General features: G+C 38.6%; 1 protein-coding gene across 9 annotated transcripts in view; it reads left to right on the top strand.

Moving 5' to 3' along the window:
- The window catches only part of POU2F1 (POU class 2 homeobox 1), a 109,879-nt gene that overhangs the window by 82,871 nt on the left and 7,490 nt on the right, over positions 1–19,518 (top strand). For 7 of the 9 annotated variants that reach the window (XM_048930171.1, XM_048930114.1, XM_048930139.1 and 4 more), the window contains 5 exons: positions 735–861; positions 10,124–10,218; positions 12,368–12,541; positions 16,476–16,617; positions 18,760–18,905. In XM_048930171.1, the coding sequence (XP_048786128.1) occupies positions 735–861; positions 10,124–10,218; positions 12,368–12,541; positions 16,476–16,617; positions 18,760–18,905 (684 nt within the window). The remainder of the gene's footprint in view (positions 1–734; positions 862–10,123; positions 10,219–12,367; positions 12,542–16,475; positions 16,618–18,759; positions 18,906–19,518) is intronic. The other 2 variants (XM_048930161.1, XM_048930109.1) reach the window with 1 other exon arrangement.

Raw genomic sequence — 19,518 nt, 5'->3', positions numbered from 1 at the left:
GGCTACTGAAGCACCACCTCACTGCCTCACTGTGCTCACATCCACTGTTTGGTCTCCGTAAACATTCAACAAGCATCAGTGGATGTCAGTGGGTGCCATTTTTCCACATAGAGAAATTCAGCGGCACCCATTTGCTTCTTACGTGTTCTCATATCAGACTGCCCATCTGCTGCTATCTGTCACATGGCAACATGTAATGGGATATTGATGGGAGGGTTCAATCTCTACTGCCATACCACCAACATCCGCCTCTGGCATTGTGGACCAACGTAATAAAATAGGAGACGTTACCTTCAGAGCAGCCCTTGTAGCTCCTAGCGAAAATGTGCTGGATTTGTTAACAAATACAACAGATGTTGTAGCAGAAGTTGCATCATTAAACATAAATCCGAAAAATGAAAGTGCTGACAAGTATTTGGAAACTCAGACACTTTGGTTGAGGGGGCGGGGAACTGATATTTTTTAAATTAAAGCAGAACAATGTTAGAATTTTTTTGCTGTGTTGTTTGGCAAGCAGTTTTTGTTGGTTTTGTGGTTTTTTTTTGTAGGGCAGTGAAATTCACAGTACCAGTCTAAAAGATGTTTTAGTAGCAGGACTGCTATATTTAACATATAGTTTAATTAGGAATCATGGCTGACATAAATGTGTAACAACAGCTCTTTTTCCTTTTTCTTTTTTTTTCCTCTTTTTTTTTTTTCTTTTTTTTTTTTCCCCCTTCCCCTGTTTCCTTAAGGATTTGCAGCACTTGCAGCAGCTTCAGCAGCAGAATCTCAACCTGCAACAGTTTGTGTTGGTGCATCCAACAACCAACTTGCAGCCAGCACAGTTCATCATCTCACAAACACCGCAGGGGCAGCAGGGTAAGTGCTCCTTGCCAGAAAAGAAAATCCTACATAGCTTTTTTGAGGAAAAAGTGGAACCAGGAAGGTTTATACACCTTCATTATCTCTTGATATTCCCTGGGAAAAGTAACAGTATTGCAATTAGGATTCCTATCTAACAGGTTGGCCCTTTTTGGGTATTAGATCTCAGCCTCATCAAAGTTTGTGTAGCTGACTTCTCAAGGAGAAACAATCCAGAGATCATGTTATGGGGACATTTAGTAACAAAGGCTCTTGGGAAATACTGCATCATGAATTTCTGGATGGGTTCTCAAGAAGGAAGGAGTGATATCAAATTTTTACACTGGTAGATAGTGATAAGACAAGGGGAAACAGTTTTAAACTAAAAGATGGGAGATTTAGATCAGATGACAGGAAAAATTTTCTCTGAGAGAGTGGTGAGGCATTGGCACAGGATGCCCAGAGAAGCAGTGGATGCCTTGTCCTTGGAGATGTTCAAGGCCAGTTTGGATGGGGCCCTAGGCAACCTGACCTAGTGCCTGATTTAGTGGATGGCAGCCCTGCATGGAGCAAGGTAGGTGGAGCTAGATGATCCTTGAGATCCCTTCTGACCCAAGATGCAAGCCTATGGAATTCTACGATTCCATGGATTCTCTGATTCTAAGGATGCCTACTGGGAAGACAACACTCCAGAATTCATAGGCAGAATCCTAAGAGGTGAAAGCCTGGAGATGTGTTATAGATTGCATTTTAAAGCCAAATCAAGATAATGGTAGAAAGTAGTGCCATATTAAGATATTGCATAAGATCTTCACTCTAAGAACTAATGTTGCAGTACATTACAGTACTGATTGCACTCTTTGTTGATGCCCTCAGGCAGCTGTGTTTGGTCACGGATAATAGACTCCAGTGCTGATACAATCAAATGGTCTTTTCTTCCCTTATTTTCTACATGAACCTTCAGTAGTTCGGGCCCTGGAATCCAAAGGTTCAGAATGCATATCCTTCATGGCTGAAGAGTCCTATAAAGCAGCTCTTTGCACCTTATTTTCTTCTGTTCCTTTTAGGTTGTTGGGTTTTTGTGTGTGTGTGTGTATGTGCGCGTGTGTGCATGCATCATTTCTTCTTACGTAGTATGACTGGAGAACTGGCTTTTCATTATGCTGAAACTGAATGCGCTAACATTTGAATAAAAGACTAGCCAAAATTAACCTTTTTTTTTAATAATACTAGATTTAGGAGACTTTATGTCAGCAGTGGTAGAAAACAGCTAAGTGAGGCATTCAGTGATACGCTACTTTCTTGAAATGAGGCAGAATTTAAAAGCTTTACATACAGTTTTTAGGAGACATCAAACTTCACCAAAGTTTTGTTCAAGAATCTTCATGATATGTTTAAACTTTAAAATACTCCTTTAAGGAAATAACAAGCAAAAAAACCAATTGTTTTGAAAAATTTAGCAATCATTATTCATATCTGCCTACAGTTTTCAGAGTATTTCTCCTGGGTTTTCTAAAAACTTCTGAAGATGCTTCTCAAAGCGAGGTGGAACTATCAGAAGCATATTTCATTCATCTCTCAACATGAGTTTTGTATTACAGAATTGAAGGGAAGGTTTTTGTTTTAAATCTTCTGAAGTAAAATAGCTACCAGAAGATGTTTGCAGTTTATTTTGCAGGGAACTGCCCTGAAAGTGATTTCTTTACTGCAGTTGAGGCCTGCGTATTGCTGTCATCACTGACGCAGTGTGTGTAGAAACACCATGTTTTACTGATAATGTGCAGTCTGGACAACTGAATAGTTCAAAAATATAGCAAGATTTATATTCTGTATTCTGACCATCAGCCTCTAGTGTGTGACAGCTTTCCAAACTGAAATGCTTGAATGGATCTAATTTTCTTCATGAGCACTCAATGATAAAGCAAGATGTATGTCATAATAGTCCTTATCTCACTTTCTAGGTATGACATTCTGCAGTATTTCATAGTTATTGTTAGACAGTCTTGAACAGTATGTTATCATTTATAAGAAAGACTGAGAAAATATGTATTTTTATTTTATCATTTCTGTTGAGCAGACTTCACTATTTTGTTCTTGTCCTATTGCTCCATTAGTCGACTTCATAAAACAAACAAAAAAAATCACAGAAACTAACACAGATGTTTCTTTAAGACATTAAACTTTTTTTTGGATGCCTTATAGGTACTGTGTGCAGCTATATATATGCATCCACTAAGTAACTAAAATAAAAGTTCATGTTTATAGATTATCTATTCTGGAAGAAATCTGTTGCTTTATACACTGCATTGCATGTTTACACGTCCTGTGCTTATGTGCATAAGAAACTTTATTTTTAATACATAAGATTAGTATTGAGGGAAATGGATGAAGAATAGCATCACTAAGCAGGGTCATAGAAGAAATGTAAACATTAGGTGGAGGGAAGCATCTCCTGCTTGAAGAGATGGTGGAGGTAGAATGACGCAGTCATCAGCAAACTTCTATACGTTCTTAGAAGGGACTGAATTTGGTGGCTTAAATCTTCTTAGACTAACTTGCAAAGTTTTCCAGAGAATTAAAAAACCAAATATTAATTAAAAAAAGCAGTTTGTCATTCTGCTTTCTTCAATGCATAAATCACAGTAGCAGATGTGAAATTCTCCCTTAAGTCTGCTGCTCTATCTGTAGTGCAATTGTCTTCCTTTTACACGTGATTTCTAGTTGTACAGGAGTTTATACTAAAAAAAAATTGTAAAGCTTTGTTTATCATAGCTTGTAATAGATGGCTTCATGCCCAAAGGTACCGTTTTAAGCCTCAGCAGATAAGTAGAAGACTAAGTGGAAGTAGAACTTTAGAATAATTTCTTACTTAGAACAATTATTATCTCCATATTTTGTCACAATTACAGGCAGGGATGCAGTACCTAATACTCTTTGTACCTCATGTATCTTGTATTCTGTGAAGTAATAGATTTGCCTCTAGAATCACCAGTTCAGTGTCCTTTCCTGTAATTGTAGCTGCTTCTCAAAAATACTGCACTTGAATGACTGTTTGCCTTTTTACTTGGAAGATACTGCCAATAAAAATTATATTAGTAAAAATCTGAATGGAGAGGGGAAATGGTGCTGAATTTCATTTAAATTCATCCTGCATACAGAAGATAAGACATGAGGAAAGATTGCATCATTGTCAAGAAGAGAGAACTGGTTTAGAAACATGAGATACTTGTAAGGAAATTCTCCAGAAAAGCAAATGTGGAAGAAAAGTTCCTGTTTAGCTTTAAACACTGAATCTGAGCCTACCTGTTCTCAGGTTATTGCTGTTTATTATTGAAGACCTCCTTTGATTTTTTTTCTTATTGTAAAAATACCTGATATGATGGCAGCAGGCCAAATTCGTTCCTGTTCTCAGATACTTTCTAGTTGTATTTTGGAATTAAAAAAAAAAAAAATCACCTCTGTTTTTTCTGAGATACATCACATTTGTAACAGGCAACTGTTTGTCTCTTCTGAGTCTGCGGACCTGCAGTGTGCTTGTACGACTTGAATAAAATGTAACTAACTCATATTCATTCACCAAAACAAGAGGGAAAAGCTTAAATTGGAATCAGGAATAATTTGATAGCAGTGATTTTAAAGGGTGATTTTTTTTATTTTTTTTTTTCCCCCTGGGCTACAGGTATTCATTACCAAGATATGAATTAAGTCCTTAATATTTACTACCTGCTTTGAAATCAAGGCTTCAGAGCTAGCAATCCAAATAGCATCAGTAGGTAAAAATGTAGATTTTCATAGTAGTAGGGTGCCAGCACCTTTGCATAGATCAATGAAGTGATATTTCTTCAACACTGCAGTTTACCAGCTTTAGCCTGTATGCATCCGTATTCTTGAACTGATCCTAAAAGTTAAGTGGATCCTGCAAAAGGTACAGCAGCGTGCGGTGGAATGGTATCTGTGCAACGTGCTTGTAGGAATCTGTAGGTTAGTACTTTCTCTACTGTGTTGATTCCCAGTATGATTCCAGCTCTAAGTCCCCACTTGAGAAGATCAGGATTAGATAAAATGAGGTACGCTGAAGTGACCAGGAGGAGTTTCTTTGCATTTAGAATGATCGGTGAAGTTGGTCAAATAACACTGTATGTAATGTGTAGTCTGATACTTCTCTTTTCGTTGTTTTTTGGTTTGTTTTTTTTTTCCCATTTAATCAAATTATGATCATATAATGGTTTTGCTTTGTGCATGCCAACTTCCAGGGTACATCTGTGAGAAAATGAACAGCTTTGGCAGAGAAAAAGCAGTCAAGTTTTTCATCAGTGAAAAAAATCACTCTTTTAGGGAGCTCAGAGATAAATTATGTATTATGAGGATGGGCCAACTTTTCAAAGATTATGCTGAAAAAATTTGCACTTCAATATTTGCTTAGTTTTAGACAATAGCAACTAAACCCCAGATCAGTCCTTAGGGACTGTTGGTTGGCAGGAAGTCTTTGGCTTGAGCTGTCATTTACATTCCTTGTAGATATTAGAGGAAAAGTTCTGGGTGATTGTAGATGCCTTTACTTTAAATATTTAAAACAAAATTAGATACCTCTAAAACAGCAGACTTTTCTTGCATGTAACCTTCTGTACACCCATACGATTATCCATACAATCAGTTTCATGTAATTGATTTATTTTCCATTATTAGTGCAGTAAAACTGCTGGACTCTTACTATTTCTGACCCTCTATACTGGATTCTATCTCTGCAAGGTTAGATATCAGTATCCAGAGGATGTGGATGGTACAGTATTTCTTATGGATTAAAAAAAAAATAAAATCACATAGGTTGAAAGGAACTGTATAGAGATTTTGTAGCGTTCTTATCCGTCTGTTCTATTAACAGTAATGGTCTCTGGCTGGTCTGGGTGATTTTTGAACATCTTCAAGGCTAGAAATTCTTCAGGCACTTCTCTCAATTTAAGAAAGCATAATGAAAAAAGTCCACACACAGAAAAGTGCCTAGAAAAACAACTCTCTTTTTATCTAGTTGGAGTTTTCTATGTTCTTGCTTCTATCTGTTGCTGCTTGCTATTGTGCACACCCTCAAGAATAGTCCATTTTTATACTTGAAGACAGCAGTAGCTGAGCAAAACAGGTCTATTGGCACATTCCTTGTGTGACTGTTAGACTTGTTAGCCGTTTCGATAGGCCTTGAATGTATGAATCTGTGATGTCATTGTGTCTTGTACTGGAGATGTATTGGGCAGCCCAGCACAGGCTGGACATATATTTTTTTATATGGTCTTACTTAGGTAGAATCAGTGGCCTACCTACTGACTATGCTCTTACTAATTAATATAACCTAAGATGTGATTGCTAAAAAGGCATAGAGCTGATTTGTTGCCCACCCCCAGGTGTTTTTCTGCAAAACTATTCTCTAGACTGTAAGTGCGCAGCCTGTATTGCTGTACTGGGTTATTATAGCCCATACCCAGGACTTTGTATTTTCTTCCATTGATCTTTATGAGGTTCCATTTGTCCAGCTAGCCTGGACCCCTGCTTATAGTCAATTGACTGCTCTCCTATTTGATGTCCACAAACTTGCTGAGAGTATATTCTGCTCTATTGTACATTTTAGTAATAAAGACAATAAACAGCATTGGCACCAGTATCAGTCCACAAAGAAGCAAACCAGTCTGAAACACCAATGCCACTGCAGTTGCCCAAAGGGTGCCATTTTGTACTTAAACTGTTTTTAAAGGCTATGCTAAGGGCTCTGTACTGTCACTGAAGTTTTATTAGACCAAAGCATGGGGAGTAATATTTTTGGGGAAAAAAAACAAGTACAAATCTCATCTGAAAAGATGGCAAGTAAATGAGAGAGATGCATACTTTACTAAAACAGTTCAGCTGCTTTCTCTGATTCCTAATTATTACTCTGGTCATCTAGAAGTTTAACTTTTTCTTTCTCCAGTTTCTTTCTGAGGGACTTAGCATCAGTATTTAAGAAGGATAAAATAACATAAAAACTATGTGTGTGAAACACGTTCAGGATATTTTATTCTGTCCTTCAGTGATAATTACTTCAGAATATATGAGCAAGAATAAAATGAGGAAAAGCATAGTCAGCGCGTGCTCTTTAGCAGAAGTGTTACTGCCAGAAAAATATCCTGTGTGATTTCTTTGAGGTCATTCATTTACAGAGCCACCTGATATCACAGAATGGCCTGGGTAGGAAGGGACCTCAAGGATCATGAATCTCCACAGGCAAGGCCACCAACCTCCCTATTTAATACTAGATCAGGCTGCCCAGGGCCCCATCCAACCTGGCCTTGAACACCTCCAGGGACAGGGCATCCACAACCTCCCTGGTGCTGTTCCAGCACCTCACCACTCTCTCTGTAAAGAACTTCCCCTGATATCCAACCTAAATCTTCCTTCCTTCTACTTAAAACCATTTCCCCTTGTCCTGCTGTTATCTACCCTTTCGGAGAGTTGACTCCCCTCCTGTTCGTAGGCTCTCTTTAGGTACTGAAAGGCTGCAATGAGGTCACCCCACAGCCTTCTTTTCTCCAGGCTGAACAAGCCCAGCTCCTTCAGCTTGTCTTCATAGGGAAGGTGCTGCAGCACCTTCATCTTTGTGTCTCTCCTCTGGGCCCTCTCCAACAGCTCTCAGTCTTTTGTGTACTGGGAGCTCCAGACCTGGACACAGTACTGCAGATGGGGCCTCACAAGAGCATAGCAGAGAGGGACAGTCTGCTCCCCTGTCCCTGCTGGCCACCTTTCTTCTGATGGAGCCTAGGATACCATTTGCTTTCCGAGCTGCAAGAGCACACTGCCAGCTCGTGTTAAGTTTTTCATCCATCAGAACCCCCAGGTCCTTCTCTGCAGGGCTGCTTTCAAGGACTGCTCCTCCTAGTCTGTGTACACACCTGGGATTCCTCCAGCCCAAGAGCAAAACCTTGCACTTTGCCATGTTGAACCTCATCAGGTTCACCCGAGCCCAGCCCTCCAGCCTGTCGAGGTCCCTCTGAATGGCATCCCTTCCTTCCACCGTGTCAACCACACCACTCAGCTTGGTGCCATCAGCAAACTTGCTGAGGGTGCACTCAATTCCCTCATCGATGTCACTGATAAAGATGTTAAAGAGCACCGGTCCCAAGACAGACCCCTGGGGGATGCCGCTCGTTACTGGCCTCCACCTGGGCATAGAGCCATTGATCATCACCCTCTGTCTGCGGCCTTTCAGCCAGTTTCTTATCCATTGAGTGGTCCACCCATCCGATTCCCATCCCTCCAATTTGGAGATAAGGATGTGGTGGGGGAGCATGTCGAAGGCCTTGCTCAAGTCCAGGCAAGTGACATCGGTCATCTTCCCTTTGTCCACCAATGCCATTGCTCCATCATGGAAGGCCACCAGATTGGTTAGGCACAACTGACAGGACAAAGCATAGCAAAAGGATAATCCTAAGTACTCTTGATTACAATCGTGAGTCAATAACGTGTGATCTGTGGTGTTAGCAGTTAGATTGAAGATCACATGTGGTCACAGTTAGATGCCATTTTTTGTCTCACTGTTGGTCAGCCACTTTATAGCATCGCTGTGATGCTTTGGCCCTTTCTGTTTCAAATTCTCAGTTGAAATCAAAAGTTCTTCAGTTAGAGGTGATTGTTCTCTAATAAGTAATTAGATTCAAGTAGCTCAAATAATCTTTCAAGTAGACAAACATTTGCCTTGGAATAAGCACTGTATGTGTGCTAGTAGTTAGCAGTCTTGGAATTTCTCAAACTGACCCATTCCCTCACCGTGATTTTTCAGAACTGCAGCCACAACATTCATCATGTGATACAAAGCAAATTTGCAAAGTTGTCTGTGCTGTGCTGTTATTTAGCGTAAGGAAAATTCTCTTACAATTTTATTACGTTAAAATCAGTGTCAGAAGACAATTCTTCTGTAGTTTAGCATCCCTCACCAAAGATGCATTTTCTCCTGTCTACCTAGATAGTCCCAGGATAATTTTTGCGTCTCCTATGATCTTATCCTCTCAAGCTTCTAGTTTCCCACTTGCTAGTTATCCTAGTTCATGTGTCCCTTGTCTGTATTCTGATAAAAGATAGCTGGTTGTGAGTGGTGTGCCCTGCCAGCTTATGAGCCTGGGCACACTATGTCAGATGGACAGACTTTCTTTGTGTTCTACTTGATATTCTGTCCTCTGAGTGGTCACTAGAATCTGTGTGCTGTTGCTGTGTCACCTCTCATTCACTCCTGATTTTTAAGAACTTTATTTAAAATGCTTGCTAAATGTAGATTTAATTAGTCAGAGCCTAAAATTGTTATAGGGATAGTTCATAGGCATAGTCAGGAGTTACGCAGAATATCTGTAGTATTATTTGCAGTAAGATCAAGGGAACTGATTAACTGTAGATCTATCTTTGTCTAGTTTATTACTCTTTAAAAATATAGTTAGTAATGCAGAAAATTTCAGATAACTTCTGGTTAAATTACATAGATGCAAAGATATTTCTCAATTTCTGGAAATACTTGATAAGCCATACAGACTGTAAGAGAATTTATTTTTTGAGTGACAGAGTATTGTGTACATTGGTTGCATCAATCTCAATTTTTCTTTAATGTCTACATTTCATAATAGTGGGAGGCTTCATATACTCTGTGTAATGCTTATTCTATTTGTTCATTGTAAACAGCGTTTAGCCTCTTGTTATTTTTGCAAAAGATTTCTTCTATATTTTGGCCAAGAGAAGGTTGTCACCTGGGCTTGTTTTGTCTTCTGGTGTGATTTGCATAAGTTTGCCAGAGAAACTTGCCTTCTTGTTAGGCAGCTGGCATGGGGTAGCTTGCAGAGAAAGAGGAATGGTCAAGGAGCCCATTTGATATGTTTGATTAGTGTTCAATCCTTTTTACTTCTACATGGCTCCTTGACTCTCAATCAGCTATTGGTTGCAGGAAGTTTGCATGTGATGTCTGTAAGCTGAAAGGGGCAATAAATGCTTCCTGCACACAAAACTTGGAGAACCTCAGTCACTACAATTGTTTTTACAGAGGAGAGTAGCACAGACTTCTTTGTTTCACCTTTATGTCAGCGTGTGCTGACTTCAGAAAAATACAAGATTTTGGCCTGTGAATTCCAAAGTCTGGAGGCATCTCTGCAGGGATAAAATAACGGCTTGCATCTCGGATTTCTTGTAACGTTGATTATTTGGCAAGAACTGCGTTTCACCTCGTTCCATGTTGTAGTCATTGTTCTGTAGGTAACCCCAAACTACCATTTTCTCTTTTCAGGTCTCCTGCAAGCGCAGAATCTCTTAACGCAACTACCTCAGCAAAGCCAAGCCAACCTCCTGCAGTCTCAGCCAAGCATCACCCTTGCCTCGCAGGTCAGCCTTATTTCTAGAGTTCATAAGTTTCTGAGGGATTTGAATCATTGCAAGAGAATAAGCCCTTTGTATCTTAGTTACAGTAGCAAATACAGCTCTACTACAGGTATAAATATGGTGATAGTATTGAATTTGTCTTTCTGGATAAATTCAGTATAGAACTTCAGTTTTGTAACTTTCCACTTGAATGTGCTATATACATACATATATATATATATTTTATTTGCTCGGACGAGCAAGGTGTGGGCTGCTCAAAGAGAGGATTACAGACTAGTATCTTTTTAGAGATTGCAGTGGTAATCTGTCACTATTCTAGCTGAGTTGTTTCACTATTATTGTCAAGTCACTGCCAGTCTTATTAGTTACCTTCTGTGAAAGTGAAGATATTGTCAGAAATGCGTTAAAGTATTCTGTTAGATATATGTTAAAATATTAAAGCTCTATGATTAAGCTCTCAGACAGTAAGAAAACCAATTATAAGATTGCACGTGCCTGCAAATTTAATTTTGCTTCTCTCTGTGTTTTACTATGCAGTTTAGTTACACGATTGCATGCTGTTTCTAAAATACTATGTAACATCATACTGTATTTTCCTGCCTTGGTTACATGTAAGAAATGTTTAGTCTGTAATAAGATGCCCGTGTCTATCAGAGTCTTAGAAAACTGCATTTTCTATTATACCACCTATAGTACTCTTCATGCACCATGCAGAAAATGAAATTTGTCTCACCTCCATAGTATAAACTATAGAGGTTAGCAGCATGACTCCACTAAAGATTGTACTTGGATTTTTAAAAAAGTATCAAAGCCACTAAGACAAAGTAAATTATATAAAGGAGATGAAGTCAATAAAAACAGTGAAGTAATTATTCACTGTGTTTAGCATCAATTTAAAAATAATGGGGCACATACGTCTGCAGTCCTAGAAAGATCATACATGGTCGTATTATTTCTCAAGTAATGCAATTATTGATACTGACCTTCCTCTACCATCTGCTATGCACTGCACGATGCTACTGCACTAAGCCAGGAAAAAAACAACAATTATGTAAAGACTCAGCTATGTATGGAGTATTTATTTTAGAACAGCCATTTCTGGATCTTTGCAAGCTACTGTGGTGTTGCATAGACTTGAGAATGAATTGTGCTGAAGGAGCCTGTTGTTTCGGAGTTGGATGTAGGATATAAAAGCTAATCAGCTGAACAGAATATAATTTAAGTAAAAGATTTGTCTGTGTATCTCAGGTTATCTATTGCATGTCAGAAGTTAGAGGTTTGTACCCAAAACATGTTTTCAGTGTTTCTGCAGCACATAAAACCTGAACTGTGCAATATCATATTTTAATGTATTTTGTTCACCTGTTGAGATTATGCTTTTTCTTTTTTTTAAACAAATTCTTACTGCTGTATCTTGTATGTTGATATTCAGGAAGAGTGAGCCTTGTGCTGACTTTCTGGAAGATTTGCCTTCTATGCAGAAGTAAAATAAGATCTAAAAGGGATTAATATTTTTGCAGGTTGCCTTTACTTAGTTTCTTATATAATCAGTGCTATCACCCTTATTGTTGGAAGTATAAACAGAAGGGTTAGAGAGCGATGTATTTTTTTCTTTACTCAAATTGTTGGGTCACTCATGAGAGGTGGCATTAGAGGAAACTTGCTACGTGTGCTGCCCCTTTAGGTGCTCACTGTTCCAAGATTATACAGGAGAGTTCATACTTTTGGGCTGATGACAATCTGCGACTTCATAAAGTAGTAAATTCAGTTTTTAAATGATTAAAATGGCATGAATACCTAGCTGTCTATAGCCAATAAAACTATATCAAGTAGGAGTGTTCAGCCCTTCTTTGAGCGGCTTCTGTAGCAAATTAAAGTTGTTTGTTATCTGCTGCACTGAACATCTTGTAGGTTTCTTTAATGGGTTCTGTCAGAGCCTTTAAAAGACTGTCATATTGATACAGTTTTCTGAGTTGCATTTGCTTGTTCTGGAGAAGAATGTAGATAAATTTAAAGAACTTTCAGATTGATGGAAATGTCAAATTCATGGATCTTTCTCACAGAAACCTCTCGTACTTTTTCTAAGGTTATCTTTTGCTGGTAATTCTTTTAAGTCTGATTTTCATGTTTTCCTTGCCCTCTATCCTAATAGCCAGCAACCCCAACACGCACAATAGCAGCGACCCCCATTCAGCCACTTCCACAGAGCCAGTCAACACCAAAGCGAATAGACACTCCCAGCTTGGAGGAGCCCAGTGACCTTGAGGAGCTTGAGCAGTTTGCCAAGACTTTCAAACAAAGACGGATCAAACTTGGATTCACTCAGGTGAGACTGCGTACCTTAGTGCCTACCAGTGTGGAATCTGAGGTCTCATCTTTCAAGTCTGGAGGGGGACTACAATTCCACCTTTTCTTAGGAGTACCTTCTTAAATAGGGTTATGCTCTGGCCTTTATGTAGGGGATTTCTAAGAAATAACAGAAAAAGCCATACATCCATCTTACATCCCTGTTGGTTTTAAAGCATAGCCATTTTCCCAGCAGGTACATGCATTTACCAGCTCCAGATGTCATTGCATGTGCACTATCCATTCTGTAGGATTTAAAATGAATGGGACAAAGCACTTTAAAGCTGCCTTCAGAAGTACAAAGTTCCAAAAAAATCCTACAGCACAATTAACTGCTCTGTGTGTTTAAAAATAAAGTATGTCACAACTGTGGAGTTGCTTTGGTTGTCAAAGGGTTTTTATCTCTCAAGTGTATTTTGCTATTAAACATCAATGATTTCTGTATTTAATGCTTCTGCTAAGGTTCCTAAACAAAACCTGAAAGGACTGTCACCTTTGAAGTTCTCTCCTTGCAGAGATGAACTGGAATTGTGGTTTATTTATTTATTTATTTTTGTTTAAAAGCTGAGAAATAGCAAAGAGCTAAAGAAAAGTAATCTTGAATGTAGTGAAAATGGTTGAATGAGGAATACAATTAGAAGTACAATACGATTCATTATTCTGTTGAAGGGAAATACCACTTGGATGCAAGAGCTCTTTTGAATCAATATGAAAATGAAATATTTTACTACAGAATTAAAATACCTGTCCAGGTAAACAATTCATTCTGTCAGGAGCCTATGTTAAGCACAGAAGTGTTTTGCCAGAAGAAATAGCAAACAAAAATCCAAGTAGGTATTTAAAAGTCAGACTTCAGAGCAGTCAGTCCAGAATATTTGATTTGTCCACCCTTGGAATAAGGAAACCTATTCTAGCTGAAAGTATGTGCTGAAGTCAGATTTATTTTTCTGGCAGAGTTTTAAATGTTTGAAAAATCAGGGTTCATAATGAAAATTCCAGGCAGTGTCTTAATTATAACTGAAGAACAGAATGTTCCTAGTAAAATTAAGTGCATTTTGCTGGCATGTGTGCCTCCTTGTCTTCCTTCTTTCCACTAGAGGGAGGTACAGAAAGGTAACAGTAATAGACACACATAAAAACTGGAATAAAGCAGAACAGAATAGAGTAAAACACAATAGCTTCCCTACAGCCTGATTGAGGAGGTTTATGTAGATCTTTAGCTATTAACGTACAGTCTGTCCTACTGTGAAATGATTATAAAGGCTCAGCTAAGACTTTTTAAGCTGTGGATTAACCCTTCTTTTTTGACCCTGTTACGAATTTTTGTGGTCAGGACAAACGATCACAGCTATTCAAGCTTGCATTTTAGTATTTGCTTTTTAGCTTAAAGATAGCAAACAGAACAAGCAATAACATTGCATTTGATCATTCCTGTCCTACAGTAAGTGTGTATGTATGTATTTAGGCAATTCTAATGAGTTTTGTTTACTTGTGTAATTGGATAACTACAGATCCCTATTACTTCAGTTTCCTGTAGTTGGATAAGCAGACTGCCTTTCAGAGGATAAAATAAATTTATTTCCAGTAGCACTGTAAGTTTTTTCAAACCCAGCCCACCGCTGTTTTTCAGAGATTGTTTGCACAGCAAACTGATCACTTACCATATTCTACCTTCTGAGTAATATAAAAGATACCGAATTTCAGCAGTGTCTTCCTCCAGAAGTGTCCATAGTAGACGTATTTATAGCCTGTTGTTTAACTGTTTTTCTTAAAAGTGTCTCTGTCTCTGACATGCAGAGTTACAGTGGAAGTATTGCGTCTTGGTGTTATTGCAGTTATGGGACTAATTGCTCAGGACAGCTTGAAGCTATGTGAACAAATATTTTAGACAATGTTATTTTTACTCTCTACAAGATATTACCTCCTCTAATCCATCTGAACTTCATGGAATCATAGAATGGCTTGGGTTGGAAGGGACTTCAAGGATCATAAAGTTTCAACTCCCCTGCCACAGGCAGAGTTGCTAGCTACTAGGTCAGATTGCCCAGGGCCCCATTCAGTCTGGCCTTAAATGCCTCCGGGGTCGGGGCATCCACAGCTTCTTTGGGCAACCTGTTCCAGCACCTCACCACTCTCTCAGTCCCCTGACAAATAATCTAAATTTCCCCTGTAATTTAAAACCATTCCCCTTTGTCCTATCAGTGTCTACAGACAAGCACACACAATGGTGATGTGCCTTATAATCCATCTCATTTCATTTCTAGAGCGTCATTCAGTCTACAGCATAGATCAGACATCTCGTTCATCCTCTGTTCCGTACTTTCAGTAGCCCACTCCAGAATATGAGATTCTCATTCCTATTCGCAGATTTCTTTGCCTACATCTGCAATGCTACCCTGCCACCTTTTGGTATTGAAAACTACTGACAAAGAAATGGTTAACTATTCATTTTAAATCATACAATAAACGTTAGTAAGAACAACATAGATATCAGAATTAAATTTGGTTGGGAACTGGAGCAAATTTCATAAATCTCTCTTCCATGACATAGTACAGCTTATGTCTAAAATAGTTTACATAGCCAGGTTTTATTCATAAACTCAGTAGAGCATCCAGCTTACTTCTCATGGAATGATTTGTGAGTTTTGAAATGCACAGAATCATGGGATACGAGTAGAGATTTCCTCAATTTTTCTTTTCTGTTTGAAGGGCTTACAAACCAATTGTTCTGGTTCCTCTTCGAAGGAGTTTGTTTTCTTCATGCAGCCTGCACAATTTACTTACCAAAGGCTTACCTTGCTTGTGTGTGGCCACTCTGCATGCTGTTACTTTATTTGTGTCAAGCTGTGGTTGTGGATCTGACCTAAAGGAAGACGAGCAAGCTTTATGCACCATCCAACTAACTCAGTCGCAATTAAACTCCACTAACTGTGCTCAAGCTCTTAAGTCTTTTCTTCTAGGCTTTTGTCTATCACCTTTTGTGTAAAAACAAACAAACAAAAACTAAGTTAAACTAATTTATAGCACGTAGTAAGAAATGACTAAATTTTCTGAAAAGACAAGACCTTCATGCTGTAAAACAGAACTTGAAAGCATGCTGTTTACAATGACCATGATCAAGAATGGGTCTTTATTAAATGAGACTTTCAAAGCATGCAATACATGGAGGCAATATAACTATAGTTGAGCAGAGTATCTGAAAGCTAGCTGAAACTAAGTTTTGAAAAACAATAACATGTAAAGAGGTGATCATCTGTCTGTTAATTTCATGGATCGCTTTTGGCAGATGGGTATTGGTAGTGAAGACTACCTTTAATCATTATTTGAAATGATTGAACTTTTTGCCTGCTTTGAAATGCATATCTATGAGGAGGAATTTGATTTGAGCCTCAGAAGATACTAAAAGTTCAGCTATGAGTATTTTTCCATTTATTTAAATGTGACTTAAGTTTGTAGGCAAGCTTCATTCATCTCTTCAAGAGTGTTTTTCTGCTAATTTGAGGACATAAATTCACTGTATTTCTGCTTATTTGAACTTTCCTTTGTTGATGTGGATTACATCGATCCTTAAATCTGCTGCTCCCAAAGAGAGTATGGCCTTTCCAAAGAAACTAAGAAAAAAATTGCAAGTTAATATTCAGTGGAATGTTCTGATCAGTGGTGATGCTAAGAAGAAAAAGCAAGAGGGATTTCCTGGAAAGAGTTACATAGTTAATCTGACCGAGTGAAGTTTGAAAATATGACATTTCTTTATCTTTATTCGCTTTAGCATGAATCTTTAATGCTGAGCAAGTTTCTGTGAAACTGAATTCCATGCAGTAGAGGAGTCACTAAATACTCAAGGATGTTGACAGGATTCCTTGCTTTGGAAGTACCTATGTTAGTGAATCCCTTTTTTCTCTTTCTTTGTCCAGGGTGATGTTGGGCTCGCTATGGGCAAACTCTATGGAAATGACTTCAGCCAAACTACCATCTCTCGCTTTGAAGCCTTGAACCTCAGCTTTAAGAACATGTGCAAGTTAAAGCCACTTCTGGAAAAGTGGCTCAATGATGCAGGTGAATGAGTCTGTGTATTTCTTCACCAGCCTATCAAAATCAGTAGGATTCTGAAAAACTCTGGGAAGAATGCTTCGTTGGTGCCCTTATGGTTTTATGAAGCCACTGACCTATGTTCATGGGACAAAAAAGGGTGCAGAAATAAGTGTCCACTCTTCCCTGTTTGTGTGCCCACATATGTCTGAAATAGTTCCATTGTGAACTTCCAGAATTGTGTTCCACAGTCAGCTGAATAATTGCATGGGGTGAGATGTAATGTGTGTCATGGTTTTCCTCCTTCATGTATGTTAATGCATATAACTTCTAATCTTCCTCTAGCTTTCTTTTTCAGATGTGTAATAAGAGAGAGTTGCATGCTTTGTTGTTTCAGTAAGCAGAGCTTATTGCATTCATCTCCTCCCACATCCCCTGTGTGCATTCTTTTCATCTCACTCCAAGAGTCCTTATGAGCACGCTCTTTCTCTCCACAATAAGAGTTGTTAGTTTTTTTTTCTTCACAGAATGATTTTTTTTCTTGGGAGAAAGTTACTCATGATGTGTTACAGTGAAAAAAAACAAAAAACACCAGAAAAATGAAGCTTGGATGATGGTGCTAGGTGTTAGGATAGATAATGTTAGTGCTGTCAGCTTTTCTTTCTTTTGAGTGTACAGTTGTGCATAGTATAAAACTGATAGATCTGCTAAACAGGTGGCATAGACAATTTGTGCCTTCCTATTTTTATCAAGATGAAGAGAGCTTTATGCTATTACCTACAGTATTCCCTGAAATTCTGTAATTAACTGGATGCAGCGTTGAAATTTATTTCTGCAGTGGAACAAGGAAGTGTCGTTCTGTTGTGCGTGACAGGTGCAACTTTGGATAATGTGGATCTATGATAGGAAACATAAAGAACTTCACACTGACAGCTCTAGGCCACAGGACAACGGTCCCCAAACAGCTGACATGAGGGAATGTCATATTTTGCATTTCCTGCTAACCTGGAGAAATACTTGGATCTGTAAAGTGAAGTTAAAGACTGTTAACAGTGCTGGGCTCATTTGCAGCCTGAAAGTTAGGAGCCATAGTCTTTGGCTCTCATTTAATTTCTTGAAAATCTCTGAAAGAAAGATTCAGGTGATTGTAAAGATCATTCAGCTATTTTTGGGTAAAAGCAGGCAGCAGAAGCATACCAACGATCCCTTCCATTATGTCACGTTGGAGTGTTAGAATTCACTGTTACAGAACTTGGTTTGTTCTGTGGGATTTTCAGGGTGGAGAAGGGATCCAGCAGGTTTATGGGTACTGTTACTGAAAAAAATATAATGTAGAAAATAATGTGGTGAATGTACTTGCCCATTGGAGCCTATGAGAGTGATGTTAAGCATTATGAACCGCTTTGTCTACTTATCAGGCACAAACCCTAGTACAGCAAGGGGTCTTCAGTGTTACTCAACCATAATTGGTCATTTTGACTGAGCTTCCTTTTGGAACCTGTCAGTTGGTTGTTTTGCACTTTCTTATGCAGAGTGGGATAAAAGTGCATATTCTCTTTGCTATTCTGTGGAGCCAGAAAGAATAGGATTAGCAGTTGACAACTGGAGACCTTCTAAAGCTAAGGAGGGGGAAACTGCTAGATACAGGCTTTCTAGCAAAGCTACATAGCACAGAGACTATCTGCTAACATCTTCAGAGAAAAGAGGTTTAATGCTGTGAAGCTGTCTGGGAGATCCTTCTTCCTCTACTGTATTGCAGAGTAGGTAAAAGAAATTTCAGATTGCTCACATTTTTATTTTTTGGCCTATTGCTGTGGCTTGTGAATATCAACTGCTGCATTTTTTCCTTGAACTGTAGTTGCAGTGTGAGAGTGTGGGTTGAAATGAAATAAGGGAGAAAGAAACTTCATGTAGGTAAAATAAAAAGGGCACTCTGGTAGAATACAGGAGCACAGACAGCACCCTCCCAGGCTTAACTCGTAGATTTTAAGTTTCAAGTACAGCAATTAATGCACGTGATCTTCGGAAATCTCTGTATATCTGGAATAGATACAGAGTGGATTTTAGAGTCCCGTGCACAGGTGAAGAACACTTACATTATAAGTTGCACTGCATTCAGATAAAATCTCTTAATTTGTATTATTATTATTATTATTTTTTTTTTTCCAGAAAACCTCTCATCTGATTCAACTCTCTCCAGCCCAAGTGCCCTGAATTCTCCAGGGCAAGGAATCGAAGGCGTGAACCGTAGGAGGAAGAAACGCACCAGCATAGAGACCAACATACGTGTGGCCTTAGAGAAGAGTTTCCTGGAGGTCAGTGATGCTGTTGTTCAGGTCAACCTATAAAGAAACGAAGAAGCTTTTGTTTGATGTTGCACATGCTAGAATGAAGCCTTTACCATACTGTATAGGAAAATGCTTGTACTAAAGGAGGTAAATTCAAAGACTGTTCCAAGGAGCACGCGATCAGTGTCTATTTTAATTTGAAAAATCAACAACAAACATACATACCACCAAAACCACCCCACCAAAATCTCATTGGTTCTTACAGTTCATTGACTCAGTGATTTTTTTGCAATCCAGGGTGCCGAACAATAGCTCAAAGCTTGATATTGTGCACATCAAAAAGAATAAAACAGAATTATTTTTTCTGAGGGTGGGTGAGTGGGTAACAACATACATAACAAAGTCTCCGCGTACATAACATTCAGTTCTAAACTACCTTTGTGCAGCTGTATGTGCAGATGTATGTTCTGTTTGTTTATGAGAGATGCTAAAAGAAAGCTTTCCAGTCAATACCTGGAGTTCCTAGAAGGATAAACTTACAAGTCAGATCCTTTCTCTCATAAAGACAAATGTGAGCTTTGTCTTCATCTCCCATCTTTGAGGAATGTAGCTTACCATTGGTACAAATTTTCCTGTCACT

The sequence above is a fragment of the Lagopus muta genome, chromosome 1 (assembly GCF_023343835.1).
Source record: "Lagopus muta isolate bLagMut1 chromosome 1, bLagMut1 primary, whole genome shotgun sequence".
Lineage (NCBI taxonomy): Eukaryota > Metazoa > Chordata > Aves > Galliformes > Phasianidae > Lagopus > Lagopus muta.
This window is presented reverse-complemented; position numbering and strand designations above follow the sequence as displayed.